This window comes from Phoxinus phoxinus (assembly GCF_949152265.1).
Source record: "Phoxinus phoxinus genome assembly, chromosome: 1".
Taxonomy (NCBI): Eukaryota; Metazoa; Chordata; class Actinopteri; order Cypriniformes; family Leuciscidae; genus Phoxinus; species Phoxinus phoxinus.
This window is the reverse complement of record NC_136876.1, coordinates 5,097,693-5,121,132: the sequence shown is the minus strand read 5'-3', so window position 1 is coordinate 5,121,132 and position 23,440 is coordinate 5,097,693. Positions and strand designations below refer to the sequence as shown.

Here is a 23,440-nt window from a genome sequence, read left to right as displayed (position 1 = left end):
ATGTTGTTGTCTGGTTAGACTTGGCTTGAAAAATCATAGAAAGGGGGTACTAAAGCCAGAAAAGTGTGAGAGCCTCTGGTCTACCTAGAAAGTTGTTCAGAATGTGGACTGTTTTATGGTGCCTTTCTAGTATTTGTCCTTTCAGGAGCTTGACATCTGTCATTTTATGGAATATAATATAGCTCCAATTGTGGAAAAGAGTGGAACAATTCTTATGATGGCGAAAAAACAGTAGTTTAAATCAGCTGTTTTCTATGTGAATATATAGTACAGTGTAATTTATTCCTGTGATCAAAGCTGAATTTTCAGCATCATTACTCCAGTCTTCAGTGTCACATGATTCTTCAGAAATCAGTATAATATGATGATCTGAATGAATAAATGAACGAATTAATGCAAATTTCAAACTATTAAAAGAATAAACACATAAATATAATATAGAAATGAATATATATATTTATTTATTTATTTTTTTACAAATACATAGGCCTACCTATTTAAAATAAATGCTGTTATTTTGAACTTTCATCAAAGAATCCTGAAAAATAAAAGTATCAGTTGGTTTCCACAAAAACATTAATATGCAAAATAAATAAATAATTAGCATTCATAATTATAATTAAAAAACATTATTGATAATAACTAATACTAATTAAACATCATCATATTCAGTTTTGATCACAGGAATAAATTACATTTTAAAATATTTCAAAATGCTAAACAGTTTAGAAAGTAATACTTCATAATATTGGTGTTTTTACTCTATTTTTCAGCCTTTTTCTTTCAAAAAATAGTTTTTAAGTCTTAATTGTTTCAATCCACCTCGATTTATTTATTTATTTTTGCCTCAAGTGTGCTCCTCACACAACATGAAGGAGAAGAGTAACTTTTCATCACTATTTGATCATATATGATCAATATTTTATCAAAATATGATCATATAACACCGATCTTATCATCACTACATTGGTTACCTATAAAGTTCCGTATTAATTATAAGGTATTGTTACTGACTTATAAAGCCCTAAACGGCTTAGCTCCAGTCTATTTAACGGATCTTCTATCGCCCTATAATCCAGCGCGCTCTATAAGATCGCTAAATTCGAGGCTTCTGGTCGTACCTAGCATATCTAGGTCCACCAAAGGAGGGAGAGCATTTTCACATTTAGCTCCAAAACTCTGGAATAGCCTTCCTGATACTCTTCGTTGCTCAGACTCGCTCTCCCAGTTCAAAACTAGATTAAAGACACATCTCATCAGCCAGGCATTCATATAATTTTTTTTATCTTACAGTTAAATCCGGCCTCTAGTTCATAACCGCCAGAGGAGAACTGGCCCCCGACTGAGCCTGGGTTCTCCCAAGGTTTTTTTTTTATCCATTAGGTCACCTGATGGAGTTTTAGGTCATCATTAGGTCACCTGATGGAGTTTTAGGTCACCATTAGGTCACCTGATGGAGTTTTAGGTCACCATTAGGTCACCTGATGGAGTTTTAGGTCACCATTGGGTCACCTGATGGAGTTTTAGGTCACCATTAGGTCACCTGATGGAGTTTTAGGTCACCATTAGGTCACCTGATGGAGTTTTAGGTCACCATTAGGTCACCTGATGGAGTTTTAGGTCACCATTAGGTCACCTGATGGAGTTTTAGGACACCATTAGGTCACCTGATGGAGTTTTAGGTCACCATTAGGTCACCTGATGGAGTTTTAGGTCACCATTAGGTCACCTGATGGAGTTTTAGGTCACCATTAGGTCACCTGATGGAGTTTTAGGTCACCATTGGGTCACCTGATGGAGTTTTAGGTCACCATTAGGTCACCTGATGGAGTTTTAGGTCACCATTAGGTCACCTGATGGAGTTTTAGGTCACCATTAGGTCACCTGATTGAGTTTTAGGTCACCATAGACCTGATGGAATTTTAGGACACCATTAGGTCACCTGATGGAGTTTTAGGTCACCATTGGGTCACCTGATGGAGTTTTAGGTCACCATTGGGTCACCTGATGGAGTTTTAGGTCACCATTGGGTCACCTGATGGAGTTTTAGGTCACCATTAGGTCACCTGATGGAGTTTTAGGTCACCATTGGGTCACCTGATGGAGTTTTAGGTCACCATTGGGTCACCTGATGGAGTTTTAGGTCACCATTGGGTCACCTGATGGAGTTTTAGGTCACCATTGGGTCACCTGATGGAGTTTTAGGTCACCATTAGGTCACCTGATGGAGTTTTAGGTCACCATTGGGTCACCTGATGGAGTTTTAGGTCACCATTGGGTCACCTGATGGAGTTTTAGGTCACCATTGGGTCACCTGATGGAGTTTTAGGTCACCATTGGGTCACCTGATGGAGTTTTAGGTCACCATTGGGTCACCTGATGGAGTTTTAGGTCACCATTGGGTCACCTGATGGAGTTTTAGGTCACCATTGGGTCACCTGATGGAGTTTTAGGTCACCATTGGGTCACCTGATGGAGTTTTAGGTCACCATTGGGTCACCTGATGGAGTTTTAGGTCACCATTGGGTCACCTGATGGAGTTTTAGGTCACCATTAGGTCACCTGATGGAGTTTTAGGTCACCATTGGGTCACCTGATGGAGTTTTAGGTCACCATTGGGTCACCTGATGGAGTTTTAGGTCACCATTAGGTCACCTGATGGAGTTTTAGGTCACCATTAGGTCACCTGATGGAGTTTTAGGTCACCATTAGGTCACCTGATGGAGTTTTAGGTCACCATTGGGTCACCTGATGGAGTTTTAGGTCACCATTGGGTCACCTGATGGAGTTTTTCGTTTCCTTGCCACTGTTGCCTTTGGCTTGCTCAGTTGGGGATATTCAATTTAATTAATCAATGAATAATACTATTGATTAGCATTACCAAACATGGACGTTTTATTATTATTTTAATTTAATACTGTGAAGCTGCTTTGATACAATCTGTATTGTGAAAAGTGCTATACAAATATTCTTGACTTGACTTGACTTGACTTGACTTATTTCAACTATTAAGGTAAAGGTGTTCAGATTTTGATTAAGTTAATTATTACTGCATATTTGAACGGTGTACTTTCATTTTATGTTTTACTTTTTACATTTTAGTGACAACAATCAAAACTCTACTCAGCATGCTGAAGCCGGCTCGTGTTTGGAGGAGAGACGGAACACTGTAAGTTACATCTGTTAGACAATTGTTAGTTTTATTAAATAAATAATGTCTATATGTTCTGTGTTAATCTTGTTTTTTATGTTTATGTAGTCTAATTTTGAGGAGAATGACAAGAAGCTACAAGTCTATCTCAACTTCGATCCACAGAAGATGAAAGAGAAGACGTTTTTGAAAGACACAATCTCTATATTTCAAATACAGGGTGAAAAAGACCTCTCTGCAAAAATGCTGGGCCAACCCTTTCCAGTGCACACTAACTGGGACTTATGTTCTGGTTCTGATTTTAATTTTAATTTTAATTTTAATTTTAATTTTAATTTTGATTCTATGATTATGATTATGATTTTGATTATGATTATTTTCATTTTCATTTTTTTTTTTCATTTTCATTTTCATTCTGATTCTGATTCAAATTCTTATCATATGCCTATACAAATTCAAGAAGACATTATTAGTAATGTCGCAGACATTAACATCATAGAGGGAGCACTGATCACAATAGCAGATTTTACCCACTATGCTGAAGTAATTTATTTTCTTTCTGAAATTTGGCATAAAAACCCACATAGGCAGGCTATCGACTTCTTAGTTGGTAAATGTATGGTACGGATGCAACCAGACAATCTGTACTGCTGTCCAATCAAAGAAGGTGACAAAGAGATACATGTTGATTTCAGAAATCTTTCTTATCCGAAATTGCAAACATCAGAATGTTTCAATAAAAACTGTTCTGAGATACTCTGGAACTTCATTAAGGGTAATCATGCCAAAGTTGATGCTTCTATAAAGGCCCCTGCAGACGCCGCTGCACTGTGTGCTGTTTTATTCTCAGAAGTTATCAGGTATCATAACGTGTTTTACCTGAACTTCCTCATGATGGAGAACTTTAAAACATGGGATCTGTTTAAAGACAATCATCCCATGTTAACAGGCGGAACATGGAAACATCAGAATCAGAATAATTCTGTCCCAGAAAAGGTTAGAGAAAGAGAAAAGAAACTCCTTCACACTTGTGCCTTGAAAATGATCAGTAAAAAAAGAAGCACTTGAGATTGCTCCTCTAAATGAAGAAGCAGATAATTAATAGCACAACATTTCACCATTAGGTCTTCATCAGGCACAATACCAATGTAGAGTAAAGTCAACTTTCACGCCTCTTTTTGTGGTTTATGTTGGGCTATGCCTGAGCCCAATCTGGGTGTTTGGGATGTGCACATCAGTTTTGTATTTTTGAAGCAGATAATTGACCATGTATGTCTTTACTGGAAGCTCCTGTCACCAAGACCGATTGATTGTGTGTGTAAAATCTACTTGGCAATTAATCTTTCTGATTGTACACATTTCCCCGCCTCACGCATGTGTGAGTATAAAGTGTATTTTCTTGCTGAATATTTTTGTCTCGACTACTTATTTGAGAATTGTATATTTGATTTACATTATAATTTGGCAATAGTGACACATACAGGAGAAAATAATTAATGTTACAGGTCATGTGATTTGATCAGCTGCGTGAACACAGAAACATATGGTGTTGCACACGAATCAAACATCATCTGCTCACCCTTGTGCCGTAGTTTAATTGCTGCCATATAGATGAGGAAGGGCTGGAGACCGAGTGCAGTCATCTTCTTCAAGACTGGATTAAAGCTAGTTCTCTTGGTAGTTGTGGCTGGGCTAAAGTCGGGAAAAAAGAATAACGTGACATTGTCCTGCGTAAATTTCACCGGGTACGCCTGCCAAACACCCTTCAGGATCAACGACCTGTTATGCCATCTTAGTGCACGGAAGATGAGAGTACGCGGCCGATCGGAGTTTTTCCTTCCGTCATACACGTGATGAGCACGGTCAATCTCTATGTCGCAGCCTTTCAGTGAAGGGATCCACTTGGAAAGATTAGCTCTAAGGAAGCCAACTGCATCGTGGCCTTCCACCACTTTTCAATTCAATTCTAATTTATTTGTATAGCACTTTTCACAATACATATTGTTTCAAAGCAGCTTTACAGAAAGTGCATTTCAGAAATGTACATAGAAATACAATAAAATGAGTTTAATAAAAAATACAGTTAGTTAATCATGTATTAATTTAAGGCATAACATATCGTCGGCGTCGAGTCGTCTCTTCATTAAGTCGTTTAGTCATTTAGTCGTCTCTAAATTTGGACCAAATCAGACCGACCAAACAAAGCCCAAATTTCAACGTCTATTTTTGGGCTAAATGAAGGCCATGACGGGCCGACTTGATTTAGCCCAAAAAACAACGTCCAAATGACGTCTGGTGCTGGATGGGAAGCATTTCACTATAGTTTTTGGAAAAACACTGTGATGGTGAAGCGGTTGCAATAGTTACATAATCTCCCACAATAAACTGAACATAACTGACCACAGTCTTTTAAACAAGTTCAACATTTAAGTAACGTTAGTAAAACTAGACAGCTGGACAACAACTTTTAAGTATACGGAGCATCCAGCTCGAACACCGGATGATTCTGATAATCCTGCCGCACCACTCACAGTTTACATTAAATTACATTATATTTGTCAGCTTGTTGGTATCGTAGCTACTCACGCGTCGACGCTGCTTGTCCTGTATCATACAGGCTGTATGATGGTGATTAGACTCGCTGATATTGGTGCAAAGAACACGAGAGAGAACATGAAAGTTTGTTATTTTTCACACCACGAATTTCCCGCTCTGTATTCTGTCATTCAGTCTCTCTCACATAAAAAAAAAACACTGAATTCGGTGAAGATATTTCAACATTACTTTGCATATTGTGATATAAATAGGCTATTTTAAATATGGGAGGATCGAAATATACGTTAGTCCATATGAAATGAGTCTAACGTTAGCTATCCCCGCCTTTTGGGAACTTATAATGTAGCCTACGTTGAATAAATAAAAGAAAAATAAGTAATAGTTGGCTAGTTGTATAGATTTTAGCTTTAGTTTGAAGACTGGAAACTGGATTAGCAACGGTCCAATGTGATCTAGAAACGTTGATACTGAACAATGGATAATTAGGCCCTACTTCGTATATGCAATTTTACAACTTATTACACCATATGAACAGAATATTGACTTACCAGATTTGACGATAATGGGAAGAATCATCTGCCGATAAACTCAGCGTGGCCGATGAAGGAGACCTGTTTCGCGCTTCACGTAGTGATGTTATTCACGTGATCTGATCTCGTGATAAATAATGAGACTAACCTTACTGGTTCAGCAAGTTTTTAAGCTGTTTTTAAGTTGAGGCGGCACATACTCTAGTTAAGTCAATTTACAGACTAGTTGAGACAGTGAAAACTTAACATGTTAAGTTGAATTAGCAAATTCAGAAACCGCAAGTTGTATCAACTTACAAAATTACATTGAACAAACTAAAATGCGGAATCATTTTTTACAGTGCATTGCCATTACCAAACATGTCTTATGATAAACTTAACAAACTAATTGCTAAATTTATTTGGAATGCTAGAAAAGTATGGCTGCCCAGCTGACTTCAGCATTAAACTATTTCTGTACAGCAGCGCCTCCAGCTTGGGTATACATTGAACAAAAATCCATCCATATCTTTAAAAAACTCCTCAGATATTAAGTAATTGAAGAAGAAAACAAAAAAAACCTGTTCAATCTTTGTTCAAAGTTTCAATCTGGCACGCTGCACATACACATGTTGGTGATATGCCGTAATTATCCCAATTTGCTTCTATTTGGGATACCGAACAATTTATACCTGGTAATAAAGATAGAGGATGTAAGTTATGGAATATAAGAGGCATTAAAAAAATTATAGATCTATATGAAGATGGAGTTTTACTTTAATTTGATCAGCTGTGCCAGAAATATTCAATATTTAACTATTTACAGTTGATAAGTTACATGTTATCAAAAGAAGAACGGATAATCTGTATGTCATCTTTATCAAAATTAGAAGAAATAACTTCAAACACAGTACTGAATCAACATTGGACAAATTAAATGCCTGGAAAATGGATATACAGGAAGATATAGATGAGGCAGACTGGATAGAAGCACAAACACAGACAATAAATACAAGGTTTTAATTACTTCAATATAAATGGTTAATGAGAACCTATATAACACCTGTCAAACCAGCAGCCATATCACCCTGTAGCCCAAGACTGGTTTCCCACTGAAGCTAAGCGGGGCTGAGCCTGGTTAGTACTTGGATGGGAGACCTCCTGAGAAAACCAGGTTGCTGCTGGAAGAGGTGTTAGTGAGGCCAGCAGGGGGCGCTCACCCTGTGGTCTGTGTGGGTCCTAACACCCCAGTAAAGTGACGGGGACACTATACTGACAAAGAGCGCCGTCCTTCGGATGAGACGTTAAACCGAGGTCCTTGACTCTCTGTGGTCACTAAAAATCCCAGGATGTCTTTCGAAAGAGTAGGGTTGTAACCCCGGCATCCTGGCCAAATTTGCCCAGTGGCCTCTGTCCATCATGGCCTCCTAATCATCCTCCTATATATACTGATTGGCTTCATCACTTTCTCCTCTCCACCAGTAAGCTGGTGTGTGGTGGGCGTTCTGGCGCAATATGGCTGCCGTCGCATCATCCAGGTGGATGCTGCACATTGGTGGTGGTTGAGGAGATTCCCCCCCTACTATGTAAAGCGCTTTGAGTGTCCAGAAAAGCGCTATATAAATGTAATGAATTATTATTATTATTAAACTTCATCAAACGCCCGGTAATATTCCGGATGTGTGTTATAAATGCTTGGCTAATAAAGGTACATTATACCATTACCTCTGGGAATGTCCAAACATATAAAACTTCTGGAAGGAGGTTATAAAATGTATGTCAGACATGTTTAACATTAAAATTCCTTTGAATGTAAAACGACTCGGTTACTAACGTAACCTGAGGGAACGAGTGTTGCGTATGCGTAGTGACTTATGCATCGGGAAATACCCTTTTCTTAAGAAGATTGAAGCCAAAAAATAATCCTTTAATTTTTCTTTAATTTAAACGCATTTGCTGTAGCAATCAGACCTAAACGAGATGGCTCGCACACTTATTGGCTGCTCTGCGGCAATTGCAGCAACCTATGGTGAAGGTTCAACCATTGGTTCACATTTCAATTTCAATTCCTTTTATTGTCATTGCATGTAAAATACAATTAAATTAATTAGCAAACCTTACGGTGCATCCACACATGACACAACAACAATAATTAAGACACCATAAATGTAACACACTACAATACAGAAACTTGATAGATTCATGTAATAATATTGCACCTTGTCGTCACAAAGTGACCTGAACTGTAATTATAATTGGTGCAACTGAATCATGATTTTCCAAGGTGTAGTCAGAAGTTCAGGTTATTTTTTTGCCGTGTTGTTAAGTTCTCTTACAGCTCTGGGATAAAAGCTATTCTTAAATCTGTTAGTCCGTGATGCAATAGACCTAAAACGCCTACCAGAGGGCAACTGGACAAACGGATGATGTTCAGGGTGGGATGGATCTTTGAGGATGTTAGCCGCTCTACTCAGACAACGCAAGTTGAATAATTGCTCCAGTGAGGGCAGAGAGTCGCCAATGATCTTCTGGGCTGTACTGATGACCCATATGTCACCTACCTGTGACATGTGAACAAATGAGGGTGCACTACCCATATGCACTACATGAATGTACACGATATAGCACAGACCTACCAAACCTCAGTCAGGCGAGGTGACTGCAAATAGCATAGCTAAACCGAAAACAGTCTAGCCTGTAGGGCGGGAACTTCCAGGATGTAAAACCTGATAAATGTAGACGGGGAGGCCCAGCTCACCGTCGTACAAATATCTTGAAGTGAAACTCCACTGGTCTAAGCCCAGGACGAGGCCATGCCTCTAGTCGAATGAGCTCTGAATCCCAGAGGGCAACATAGGCCTTTGGAAGAATAAGCCAATTAAATAGCATCAACTGTGGTAGCCAGCCCCTCAGAGTGGCCACCAAAGGATACAAAGAGCTGTTCTGACTGTCTGTCGGCAGCAGAACAGTCTACATAAATTCTCAGGGCCCTGACAGGGCAGAGAAAATTTACGTCTGTCTCGTCATCAGATACGGGGAGAGCAGACAGGGAAATAACTTGCGCTCTGAACGGAGTGGCAAGTACCTTAGGGACATAACCATGCTTAGGTTTGAGGATGCTCTGGAGTCATTAGGCCCAAACTCAAGGCAACGCATGCAGGTCACCTACACGTTTTACTGAGGCAAGAGCCATCAGAAAGACGGTTTTGAGTGAGAGATATTTCAAATCTACAGACTGCTTAGGTTCAAATGGGTCACCTTTCATGGCCTCTAGGACCGTGGAAAGGTCCCAGATGGGAACCGAAGGTGATCGAGAAAGGTTTAACCTCCTGGCCCCTCTGAGGAAGCGGACGACTAGGTCGTTACCCGCAGTGACAAAGTGATTGACAGCTGCTGTCAAACTCGCTAAAATGGAGAGTGACTGGAATGACGCAAGTAGCTTTTGCGGCCATTTGAAGTCGAGGACTTTTCTCCCCCACCTTCACCTGAAGTTGAATTGTCTGTGGACACAGGGCCAGAGCCATATCAATTCCAGCCGCTGGCTCAAACTGCGGTCTTAACTCCTGCATCGGTTTTTCAAGGCGACCGTTATTTAGAACGTGTCATTTTATGGTTTCCATGGTGACGCGTCATTGCTTGTCACGTGACACACCGCAGCCACAACAGTGCTGAATGAATGATGATCTGCTTTTGTCATTTTTACTTTTTTATTCAAAATATTCATGAAATATTTAGCTATGGCATGAAATATCTGATATTCCGAGTGTCAAATATATGCAAGTGGATGGAATAGTAGAAGATGTTGACATGACAGAAGATCAGAGTATTTTTAAAACACCGACATTAAAAAGGAAAACTAAGACCAAAGGAAAAGGAAAAGAAAAAAGGGCTAGTAAAAAAGCTAATGGAACAGCTGTTGCGATCTGTTCGCAGTGCCTACACATCAGACAAAATTAAAACGTTTCTTCAGGCAACAAAAGGCATGAAAGGTGTAAATGTAGAGGATTACTTTCCAGATCGTGAGTTGTTTATAGATTCAATCAGGGCTTTTATGATGGAGGCTGGAGTTTTCACTGAAGAAGAAGTATTTAGGCTGAAGAAAATTGTCCAGAAGTTAAAACTAAATTTATTGAACGATTAATTTGAACCAGTCTAGCTTTTTTTCTCTCTTTTTTATAAGTATTTGTTACTTGTGTGCTCATTTTACCTTTTTATGAGTAGGATAAGATTGGGCACATTCAATTTAAATGGTGCACGAGACAGCAAGAAAAGAGCAATGCTTTATGAACTGACTAATCAAAAGAAAATTGATGTAATGCTGGTTCAGGAAACTCATAGTGATGTTTCTAATGAGAATGACTGGCTAATGGAATGGGATGGGTTAATTATTTTAAGCCACAAAATAATTTAGTTTTTAAATGGCGATGTTATCATTCAAATATTAGTGCATTTAACGTAGAATATATTTTTCTGTCATCATTTATCTACATGTATGATGACGTCGATCTTCATTCAAATGGTTTCAAAGTAGCTATTGAAGTGCGACACGCGCTGTTTGTGAATGTCGTGCACACAGCGTGCAAGATGCAGAGAAATGTTAGTCAATGTCATGCGCGCAGACAGACAGAAGTCCGTCCAGTTGTCTTTTGAACTTGAACGAACTAACACGCACAATTGTGTTGATATGCCCGTTTATCATTTGCGCAGTGTTAAATGAACTTCGAGAGCTGTTAGAAAATGAGATACAAGTGACAGTGCGTCAGATGTGTGTCAGCGACAGATTTTCAAGGTAGCTGAATAAAAATATAGTTATTGTGATGCTTGTCATTAATGTTAATGAAAGAACGAAGGCAATTGGGAAAATTTTTGGTTTATTTAATGGTTCATTTAAAAGCTTCAGGTTCAGTAATAAACATACATCTGTATTTGTATAAGAATAAAGGTTATAATACTGTTATTTCTTAAGTTTATTTAGTAGTCAAACAAGTATAAAATGAGTATTAAAAGAAACTTATCGAAATATTCTATTGTTATGCTACTTGGGCTTTTATTATGCTTTGAGTTCAATTGGTAATTGTTATAGTCTTACAGTTAGTCGACATACAATTCTGATTGTGTATACGTGAATTATGTCTGGACGCAAATCAATTTATTTATGTAATGCATTTTGATTTTGGTCGAGCATGCGCAGTTGTGTATGTAATGTGGCTAGCGTAACGCCGAAAGTGTTTATGGGATTGGTAGCGTAAGCAAAAAAGCTGAAAACGGGCGTTTCCGACGATGAAAATTGTATATCAGGGTACATATACAATGTGAGTGCGGTAAGGGTAGCAGTTCGCAATGGCAGAAAATACTTTAATGCGTTGGTGCAAGTAAGCCGAGAAGAGTTTAGGCATGTTGTAGTTTTCGCTGTCGAGAAGCGAATAAAAAAAAAACTTTTATCCAGGCCGAAAAAAACAAGAGTCCGGTGAAGCTCAGGAGAATCAAGAGACGCATCAGTAAGTATTTGTTGATGTTTACGCAATTTAAACAGTTGTCGAGATTGTGTAAATATTAACTAAGTGTATGTTGTTAAGGTAACGAGGGAGGCAAGTTTGACATTCAATGCACCAGGTCCACCGAGCTGGTCGTGGTGACCGAAGTTGGTTTCACCTTTAGAGTCTCCACAGAGTGCCAAAAGAACAGTATCTGAGGTTAAATCCATGGCAGCGCGACAGCAGGTAACTATAAAAGAGATTTAATTGCACATCGTTTATGTAATTGGAGTAGATGTTGAGGGTGTACAAGCGTTTATCTTCCTGTCAAACTGGATATCGCGTCTAGCAAGGGAATCAACCATCGACTTCCCCAGATCATGTATGTCTAGCTCCAACACCTTCTTGACCCTCTCACATGCCCTTTCAACACGATAGGACATTTTATCCTCTCCAGCTCTGCATCTACAGTCTAATTGATCACTGGTAACACTCTCACTCATATGTGAGTACATATTTATTTAACCCCTTATATTGGCATCGGCGGGCCCACGGCCATTATATATTTTAAACCATAATATCTTATACTAAACCTAAACCAATCTTGACAAACTATATATCATTTGAAAGCTTACAATCTCTAGTTTTCATTTTTTTTAAATACATTACAGAGGAGCCGTTATTTTATCAATTTGCAACAAGAATATGTTCATACTCCTAAGGTGTGTTCAGACCTTTATTTTGAAATAGTGATGAACATGAAAAATCATGAAAGAATGGTAGAAACCTCAGTTTGTTTTCATGCCAAGAGGTCAAAAGATAGCATCCATTCAATTCTTTTAGAAAAAAAGGTCTGAAAATGTTTTAAATATAGAGAAAATAGATACACCATTTGTGATTCACCATCCGTGGTACCGAGCTATAATGCACATACGTGCTCTTTTTATGTTTCTTAGAGGTTGAATTCATTTCAAAATCTGCCAAACTTCCAATACTACTTCTGAATAGGATATCTATGTCATAAATTGTATGAAAATGGTAAAAATAATGGTTCAGATCACTCAAACAACATATGGAAATGGAGGCGCTCTTATATGGGTAGTAATGTCAACTAGTGGAGAAGTGTGCTATTGCGCCCAAACAAAATCTCACTGAAAGCTTATTTTTTGAGATATCAACATAAAATTTGAAACACAACTTGTTCAGATTTTTGCCTTTGATTTTTTTTTGCAGTTTTAGAGTCCACCAGGTTTTGAAAATATATATTTTATATAAAATATGAATAATTAAAATTTTAACGTTGCACATTTTCATAAACTCAAACTTCTATAACTTTTTTCTGTTTAACTGTCTTAATTTATTGCACTTCTACAAAAATCTGCCAAGTGTCTTCTTAAAAACAAGACCAATCTTATTCCAAAGCATTCTTGAATTACAACCATTCAAGTTCGGAATGTGCATTTTCATGTCTATTTAAAAAAAGGGGGGCGCTTGATTGGGTTAACTGAATCACAGCCTTTGTGATTTCACAATAGCACTATGCCATATTATGATTGTAAATGGTTTTAATATATCGCGTAGCCTTAGAAAAAGGTGTAATAATGCAGTACATGGATTCTTCCAAGTATTACACTTCCGGTATTTTGGCGGTTACTTGACACTGTTAAATTGCAATCGAGGATTTTTTTAAAATCTAATACTCCACTTTAATCGAGGAATCGTGACAGTCTGCTATTAGACCAGCTCTTCTCTTCCATGGAGATGAAAAAGCCATCAAAAGCACACAGTAACGCTCAGGTAGAATCAAGGGAGGAAGCAGGATCCAAGTGCAGCTGCTTTATTAGATGAACTCACAGATGCGGACATAGACTCAGGACCCAGACTCACAGACAGAACAACATTACAAAGTCAAGAACCCACAAACACTGAAACAAGACACAGGGTTTAAATACAGAGACTAAAAAGCTAAACAAGATAACAAGGGGGCGGGGCTAATCTGAAACACCTGGGGAAACTAATCAACATGACAGGGAACTGCAAAACATGGGACAAGACAGGGGAACACAGGTTGAAATCATAACACAGATTTTAGAAACACAAACACTTTTTAAAATAGCAAGGATAAAGACAATTAGGAAAAATAAACTACTGACACTGAAATGGATTCGTATCAACCTTGTTTAAAAGCTACTTTTCTAGTTGATCACTCAAAGGTGTGATATCACGGTTTCTCCACTGTATGGATCTTCATGTGTCGCTTCAGGTCACTTTTAATAGAGAAACTCTTCCCGCACTGATCACACGTGTGCGGCTTCTCTCCAGTGTGGATCCTCTCATGTGTTTTCAGAGATGAAGACTGACTGAATCTCTTGTCACAGTGTGAACACTTGTAAGGTTTTTCTCCAGTGTGGATTCTCTGGTGCCGTTTTAAATCTATCCCTGTAGCAAAAGTCTTCTCACACTCAAAGCACATGTACTCTCTCACAGCAGTGTGCATTTTCTCATGTCTATGTAAAGTTGGCAGCCATGAAAAACTCTTTCCACACACAGAACATGAATGTGGCTTCTCCTTCATATGAACTGTCAGGTGTCTCTTCAGCTCTGATGCCCTAATAAATGTTTTGCCGCATTGATCACATGAGAACGGCTTCTCTCCGGTGTGAACTCTCCGATGCGAATTAAGATTAGGTTTGTGTGTGAAACTCTTCCCGCATTGATCACATGTGAACAGCTTATCTCCTGTGTGAACTCTCATGTGAATCTGAAGACTTTGTTTGCATGGGAATCTCTTTCCACACAGATCACATGTGTGTGGTTTCTCTCCAGTGTGGATTATCATGTGCTTTCTAAGATTTGGTTTTTGTGTGAAACTCTTCCCGCACTGATCACATGAGAACGGCTTCTCTCCAGTGTGAACTCTCTTGTGAATCTCAAGACTGCATTTGCTTGTGAAACTCTTCCCACACTGAGTGCAGGTGAAAGATTTCTTGGCTTGTCTTTTCTTTAAAAATGTCTGTTTAGTCTTTGAGCGACTCAAAGGTTTTCCTCCAGGTTGGACATGATGTTCCTCCTCCACTTCTCTCAGTTCTTCACTCTCCTCGCTCTCTTCCATCGGGTCTGAAATCAGAGAGAAAAGTTTGAGTGCATTTTCTATGGATGCACTGAATGTTCAGCAACTGAAATTATTTGGCCAAAAATATCAACAACAGCACTTGTGAAAGTGCTTGTGAAGTGAAAAGACAGAATAAAATTTACCAAACAATGACGCGATCAAATGGCAACCAGCATAGAGTGAGAGGCAGTGGCGCGCAGCTCACGCTTTATGAATCCAGCAAACATGTCGTCAGTGTGGAAGCGTTTTAGAGTCTCAGAGAAAGACGCAAAAATGGCCGTTTGCAGATCTTGTTCTGCTGAACTGTTGAAGGGTGCATCTGCAAAAACTTAGGCTACAGCACTATTTAATGAAATTCTAGTCTCCAGAACATCTCGGGAACTGCACTCCTTTGGCTCAAGTCTTATCTCTCGGGTAGGTCCTTTAGGGTGTCGTGGAGGGCTGTGGTGTCTAAGACCCAACATCTAGCTACTGGAGTGCCTCAGGGCTCAGTGCTTGGACCACTTCTCTTCTCCATCTACTAGGATCTGTGATTCAGAAACATGGCTTTTCCTATCACTGCTAAGCTGATGACACAAAACTCTACCTCTCATTCCAGCCTGATGATCCGACGGTAGCCGCTCGCATCTCAGCCTGCCTGACAGACATTTCCGGCTGGACCACCACCTTCAACTAAACCTTGCGAAGACAGAGCTACTTGTAATCCCGGCTAACCCAGCACTTCATCACAACTTCACCATTCAGCTAGGCTTGTCATCCATAACTCCATCAAGATCAGCCAGGAACCTTGGAGTTGTAATTGGTGACAAATTGAATTTCACAGACCACATTGCTAGCACTGCCCGGTCATGTAGATTTGCCTTGTACAACATCAGAAGGATCAGGCCCTTCCTATCAGAGCATGCTACACAACTCCTTGTTCAGGCGCTTGTTCTATCCAGACTGGACTATTGTAATGCTCTCCTGGCTGGTCTCCCAGCTTGCACTGTCAAACCTCTGCAACTGATCCAGAATGCTGCAGCTAGAGTGGTCTTCAACGAGCCGAAGAGAGCACACATCACTCCCCTCCTCAAAGAATTGCACTGGTTGCCGGTTGCCGCTCGCATCAAATTCAAGTCACTGACGTTTGCCTACAGAACAACCACTGGCACTGCTCCCCTGTACCTGAACTCATTACTTCAGACTTGTGTGCCATCCAGAAACTTGCGCTCTGCAAGCGAGCGGCGTCTTGTGGTGCCATCTCAAAGAGGCACAAAATCTCTCTCTCGGACCTTTACCATGACTGTTCCCTGCTGGTGGAAGGATCTGCCTAACTCAGCCAGAGCTGCTGAGTCCGTAGCCATTTTTAAGAAATTGCTGAAGACGTATCTTTTTCAGCAGCACTTGATCAAGTAATACTAACACTTTCTCCTCTATTTTATCTAAAAAAATAAAAATAAAAAATAAAAATGTTGGATTGAACTGCGAAGGGTCATAGCACTTACATACTGTTGTCCTACTGCTAGCTTAATTGCTTCTATTGTTCTCATATAAAAGCGTCTGCTAAATGAATAAATGTAAATGTAAAGTCAACGCGGAGATCAACTCAGAGGCGCGTGTGTTTAACAAGAATCTTCAAAAAGAGTATCAAGTTATAAAGTATGCGCAGTAAGTTGTGAAAAAATAACTCTAATGTGGTGTCGGGTTGAATGAGGCCCACCAGAAGCGACAGCGCGCAATCCCGAATTCACTTCTCTTTGTGCCGGAATGGTGAAATACTGACACACAGGTGTCAGCCAAACTGCCCATCATGTGGAGTATCTCACGTAAATACAGTCGGTTACGGCTTTACCGCTAGGTGAAAACCGGATATGCGTCAGTATACTGTATTACCGGTAGATCCAAGCATTTGGTCTTAATATTACAGCAGCCTTAAACACCTGTGTGTGTCATATTCATGTTAATCAAACAACAAAAGACGCACTTTTTTGTTGTAAGCATACAAACGTTACATTTTGTCAGCAGTTAGTTATAGGCCTAATATAAGCTCAAATAAAAATATGATTAGTTTAACAGTTTATTTATTTTAAGTTATATTGTGCTTTGTTGGTATAATGCCTGCTTAAAGGTCATAAAAGTGAGCCCTGATATAATCACTTTTACATTTTGTATTTTTGCCTTTTTGTAAATTAATTATACGTCCCTGAAACGTTTCATGAATGAGGTACATTGATATTCCAATTATTAGTTTTAAAACATTATAGGCACACATCCTGTCTTTCTGTAGTGAGAACTATTAAATAAATGTGATCAATGACATGATAATCTAACGTGATATTATCATTAAAATCTACAATACTGCCATATTTTGACACAAACTGTTATACTGATATTTAATGTGTCAAAGTTCCTCATAGGCCCTGAGAGCTCCTAATAGGGCCATTATGGGAGGGTCTTTGTCTCTCTCAGGTGTGAAACACTCAATATTCATCCTACTCGCATAAAGCTTTCTTACACAAGACATGTCTTACAAATTTTAAATCAATATATTGTCTGGTCTGAATGAGTAGTCAAGGTGATTTTCACATAGTTTTGGAGCAAATATTCTAGGCTACGTGATACAATCTTCAAAAGTCTTGTGTAGAAATAATCAGTTTGGGTTTCATAACCTTATTTCAGTGACTTTTTTTTAATCATTTTCACAAACCACGCATAAATGATATTATCTCAAAACTACAAACTTTTACATACATGCTGCTGATATATTATTGTAGCAGAGTTTGTGCTGAATGCAGTGTAATAAGACTTTAGCCATGAAAATGTCACAAGTAACAGAAATAAGCACACATGTCAGAACACCTCCAGGACCCAGAAAACACCTCAGACCCCAGAGGGTTAATTACTTTTAATAAATTCTCAACTGTAGTAGTACTTACTCTTTCAAAGTCAAATTTGCATGCTTTATTTCCCATTATTTTATTACATATTGTTCTATTATTTAAATAACTTTTTTGTTTCAGATTCATACCTTGTCTTAAAGTTGAAACTTTATTCTTGAAATAAGAACTTAAATGATTTGCAATATCACTAGGTTTAGTCAAAAAGGATCCGTCAACTTCAATAAAAGATGGCACTATTTCAGCTTTTCTCCCCATTATTGTATTAAGCATACTCCATTCCACAGGATACTGTTTCCTGATGCGATTGTTTCAGCCTTTAATTCATTTCTCAGCTTTATGTGCTCCTTAAGTTGTAAATCTACCCAAGGAGCAGCAATGGTTCTCACAGTTATTCGTCTCAATGGTGCATATTTATCCATGATTGGTATTATTGAGCTAGTAAAAGCCTCTAAGGCTCTATTAGGATCATCCTCAACTAATATCGGAATGTTATCGTGCAAGTGAGATGAGTAAATGTTCACATTTAGTTTAGGACTAAAATAAGCATCATGTTTGTTTACACAGCGCACGCAACACCTCCTCTAGGGGCGTAGTTTGTGGGGGTGATGGGGGGAAGGTAACCCCCCGAATAACAAAACAAGCAACGCGCGTGAATCACCACCACTCAGAAAAGTGTGATAAGGTTTGCGTGAGCCGTTCCTATCGCGACTCAGATGATAAAATTAATTCTAATGAGAATGTACTGCTTTAAAACACAATGGAGAATGTCGAACATGATGTAAAACTGCCACATAAACTAAAAAGACTGATGAAAAGAGGGGAAACATCCTTCACCAACATACATTTCCCCAAAATGTGTTCTGCTAATATTAATGACACATATTAGCAAAAAGCCGGCTTTCAGATATTCAAAGAGATGACAGGAAATTAACATTTTCAATATAAGAAAATGTTAAGTAAAGTTAGTTTGACCTACCATGGCACTTTGACTATTTTTTTTTATTGATACGTTAGTTAAAGCTGCAGTCCGTCGTTTTTCCTCTTTGTCGCCATCTCTGTTCGAAATCTGCAATTGCAGTTATTCGCGGAATTATTAACTGTGCGTGGGTAGTAAATCGGCATGAAACAGCGCGGATGAACACAATGTATTGAGGAGAACCTGTCGCTGCCGCGTCGCTGTACTACTGTCATCAGCAATCTCAGAGTATACTTTTTGAAAGTGTCAACATTAGAATTTTCATCAGAAAATGTCATCTGAACAAGTAAGTAACATTCACTTTTGTTCGGACCAAATTCGGGGGGTGGGGGGAAGCATTGCAGTAGGCTATATCATGCTGATTAAATCTAACGATTGCTTATATCACGTCAAAACGTGAAAAATATATTTTTTCTGTAGCCACTCTGAAGTGCGAAATCTTTGGGTTTTACAACTGGTGAATCTCCAGTTGTCACTGGTGATTGTCGCTTTAAACTTTCGGGATCCGCCATACCAAGTGCTAAGCTAAATCTCCACCTCCATCATCCACACACGCTAGCCGGGGACTCCTTCTCTATGTGTACAGAAGTGACGTAATGACGCAAAGACATGCTCGAAATTCCCGCGGAAATCCACCAGTACCACTGGAATTAAAATCATTATTACAAGCTTACCGTTTTGAATCGAGGTAAGGCAAGCAGATCGTTTTGAACACTGGCTGGTTACGTTTTTTTTCAAAAATGTCTTTTTTATATTTTTAAACCCAAAAAAGTGCCGGACTGCAGCTTTAAGTCAAGTCACTTTTATTTATATAGCGCTTTTAACAATAGATGCATAAATAAAATAAAATACATTATTATCCTATTTTAACAAGTAAATGCTAACTCTGCTATTACTATATTGCAGTTATGTGATCAATGAATGTGTGGATGATACTAAAAAAAACTCAAATAAATAAATCTCATGAGATGCGCTGGGACCCCGCTAAACGGGAACACACTTCAACCCCACAATGTTCAACCAAAACTACACCCTTGACCTCCTCACTTTATTTTTCCTTTAAACATATAGGGACAGGAGAGCTGTCAGTCAAAAATGTAAAAAAGAGTAACTTAGATATTATGTTGTAAATTGAAAAAGTAATGTGTTACTTTACTAGTTACTTGAAAAGTAATCTGATTATGTAACTCAAGTTACTTGTAATGAGTTTCCCCCAACACTGCAAATGCCATGTGTGTCTCAGGAGATCAAAGTATCAGCCTTACGCTGTTACGTCTGATATGATTTTCCTGCTTTTAAAGACAGAGCATTATTAAAAACTGTCACACACAGGAAGTGACATCACCTGGGCTCTTTCTGCTGCATGATGGGAAGACAAGAAAATAATCTCAATCCATTTTCTCAGTTTTTACACAAATTGTACAGTGTTGATCACATTAGTGTTGCACGATATACCTTATATACGATGTATACTTGATATATATATATATATATATATATATATATATATATATATATATATATATATATATAAAGGTATCGCGATACCCAGCTATTCAAATCAGTACGTTATGAAATTTTATTATTTTATTTATTAATAATTTAAAAAAAAGGTGAACCAGATATAAAATAAGTATAAATTAAGGGAGATAATTTGACCTGATGTTGACAATCAATATGAAAGTTTCTCCAAACTCCCTCTACTGAACATTTGTTGAAAACCTGTAACCATTTCATAGTGTAACTGTTTATCTAAATGTGATGAAGTGCTTGAATGTTTCTAACATGAATGTTCTCCAGCATCATGAATGAATGAAGAATAAACACCAACCTCTTTGTTCTTCAGGATCTTCAGTGTGTTTCATTCTGCAGGGTTCTGGATCACTCGTGTTCTCACTGTCCTCTTTAATAAACTCAGTCTCTGCAGATTTCAGCTCTTCCTGATGCTTTCATGCTCGTCTTCACTTGTAGCTGACGGGAATTTACAGCATTTATTGGAGAATTACTGTGGGAGGAGCTTCACGGATGATGTGATTGCTGTGGGAGGAGCTTCACTGATGATGTGATTGCTGTGGGAGGAGCTTCACTGATGATGCGATTGCTGTGGGAGGAGCTTCACTGATGATGTGATTGCTGTGGGAGGAGCTTCACTGATGATGCGATTGCAGTGGCAGGAGCTTATCTGCCAAAATAAATAAAAAATGATCAGTTAGTGAGGTTTTTCTTTACTAAATGACACATCTGTAAAATCGTGTACATCATGTCTGTTTGTCTATCATAAAGTTAATGATGCTCATTCAACTCAGAACCCAAAAAATATTCTCCTTCTTCATTCAAATATTGTTGTGGAGTCTGTCACTTCATTAAAAATCAATATTAAAGTATTGGGGTTTTGATTAATAAACTTTACTATCCAATAATAATTATTTTTTATCTAACAAAGCAAAATCGAGTCCAGTATCGAACATATATACACCTCAAAGGTAATCAAGGTATATCCGAGTCAGATATAATAGTATAATGTCTTTGATAATATTCTCATAGATTTAACTTAATCCCGTTAATAACCAATACAAATATTCTACAATATGCAGAAATAAAGAAAAACATAAATATCTTAATGTAAATTCTTCCAAATAAAATAATGACAAGAAAAACAGTTAAACTCAGAAAGGTACATAAAGGTACATATAGTAGCCAACAAATCCCCTCAGTCTGCTGACACCAATGAAATGAGCTTTAAGTGACAATTTACTGGAGATCTGAAGACATCAGCATAATAAATGAGGTGAAAACAGGAACTATTGTCATGAAATAAAGAGTGTTTTCAGCAGATCTGTTAATAATGATGAGCCTCAGACTATCAACACTCATTCAACAAGCCATTCAGGATCATCAGCAGATCATCTTACTTTTGCTGTTAGAAACACATTGAGTCAGGATATATGATAAAAGCCTGTAAAACTGCTATATTGCAAGACAATATTGTTATTTCTCACCATCTGACACAAAAATATCAAACATATAACATTTTATTCACATTTATCTATACTAATACCATTTATAGACTTAAAATATGTCATATAGGCTCAATGTAAGGTATTAATCAGTATCTGTTCCAGTATATTTTAATAATGTAAAGTAACTAACAAATTTGATCTGTCAAAGATGTGAAAATAGTAGAAATAAAATGGCAGCAGCAACACTTGAGATCGATTCCCATCAATTCCCTTCACAGATCTCAAACTTTGACCTATGACTTGACATTCAGGAACAGTTTTCACTCCAAAAACCGAGACAATCACACAAACGAACACAAACACAAAATCTCTCAGGTCTGAATGAACTCAACATGTTCTCCTCATGCTCGCTGCTGCTGCACTACATGTTTATTTCAGTGAGAAGACGCCAGAAAAGACGTATCGCTGTGATCGATGAAAACTATACAGAAATGTGTCTGTCGGTTAATCAAACTGTATAAAGTGTGTGTGATGGTGTCAGAACATCCAGGGCCGTTTTCTAGCCTTTTTGGCACCCTTGGTGAGATTCCTGTTAAACCCCCATTTTAAATTGGCATTAACATTTTTACTGACTTAAAAGTGCTGCTGCACTTTTTGTTTATTTCAGTGAGAAGACGCCAGAAAAGACGCACAAGTATCGCTGTGATCGATGAAAACAATAGAGAAATTAAGCCTGTCGCTTAAATAAACTGTACAATTAACCGTTTTCTAAGGTAAAACTATCGTCATTCATTCGTATCATACACACACACAGAAACTGCAATGTCTTTACGACAACCTGTCAAAATAAAAGTTCGGTATAAACTCAAAGAAATTATGAAAGAAATTGCACAGTAAAATGTACTGTAAAATAATAATAATGATGAAATCTATTAAAACTTATTTTAAAAAGGAATATCACACAAGTTTTCATACGTTTTAATTTAAACAGTAAACTTGCCAAAACAATAACACAATTTTCTTTCAAAAACACCATTTCTAAAAGTAAATTTGTATTTTGTGCCTATAATGTTTTATTTTAATTTTTTTTTATTGTCAGCTGATAAAACCTGTGCTTCAGGGACCATATTCATATAACATCTAAGGCTAAATGTAGCTCTTAACTGGCTGAGTTAAATGGTGATTAACACTAAACAGTAGAAAATCAGTCCAGTCTCCTCAGCTGTAAATGTCATTGGCTGTTAAAGTCTTGTGTTGCTTATAATAAATTGACATGTTGATAACACTTAGTCTCATAATGCTCTCAATTACATGTCGTTGTATACTGTATGCATTAGTGAGTGTGGTGGTGCTTATGGGTTGATGAGACGGGTTAGGCGGGGGGGTCACAGTATACTCACTACAAAAAACTAGACTACACCACTGCCTAGTTGTCAGAGATACCAACCAAATACTAACGTTAGGGGAACGTTCTGTGTTTGCTGGGAAGCCCCAGAAGCAAACGTAATACTTGGCTTTCAGAACTGAAAATTATACAATTATTCCTGATGCAAATCAAATTGGACAATAACAATAAGCTGTTGATAAAATTATAAATAGTTTAATTAAAAGTGAAAACGAACGAGGCAGATCTCAAACAATGAACACGTTAAAATTAATATCAGATTCATGTCTCTGTTGAAAGTGTTACGGCCTCTTCTTCAGCTCCCTGAACATGAAAGTTTTTTCCAGTGTACTCTCATGTGAACCTTCAGACTTTTCCATGTTCCAATGCAAACAAGCAGGCAAGCAACAGGTCCAAGTGCAAGTCCACCCTTTCATGG

The 23,440-nt window shown here is 38.1% G+C and overlaps 2 protein-coding genes across 2 annotated transcripts in view; one reads left to right on the top strand and one right to left on the bottom strand.

Moving 5' to 3' along the window:
- Window positions 1–23,440, top strand: part of LOC306999562 (uncharacterized protein) — an 825,164-nt gene that overhangs the window by 319,706 nt on the left and 482,018 nt on the right. The window lies entirely within an intron of this gene.
- The window catches only part of LOC306999552 (uncharacterized protein), a 38,317-nt gene continuing 35,411 nt past the window's right edge, over window positions 20,535–23,440 (bottom strand). The window contains exon 5 of the mRNA XM_079614301.1: window positions 20,535–20,839. Within this exon, the coding sequence (XP_079470427.1) occupies window positions 20,836–20,839 (4 nt within the window). The 3' untranslated portion in view covers window positions 20,535–20,835. The remainder of the gene's footprint in view (window positions 20,840–23,440) is intronic.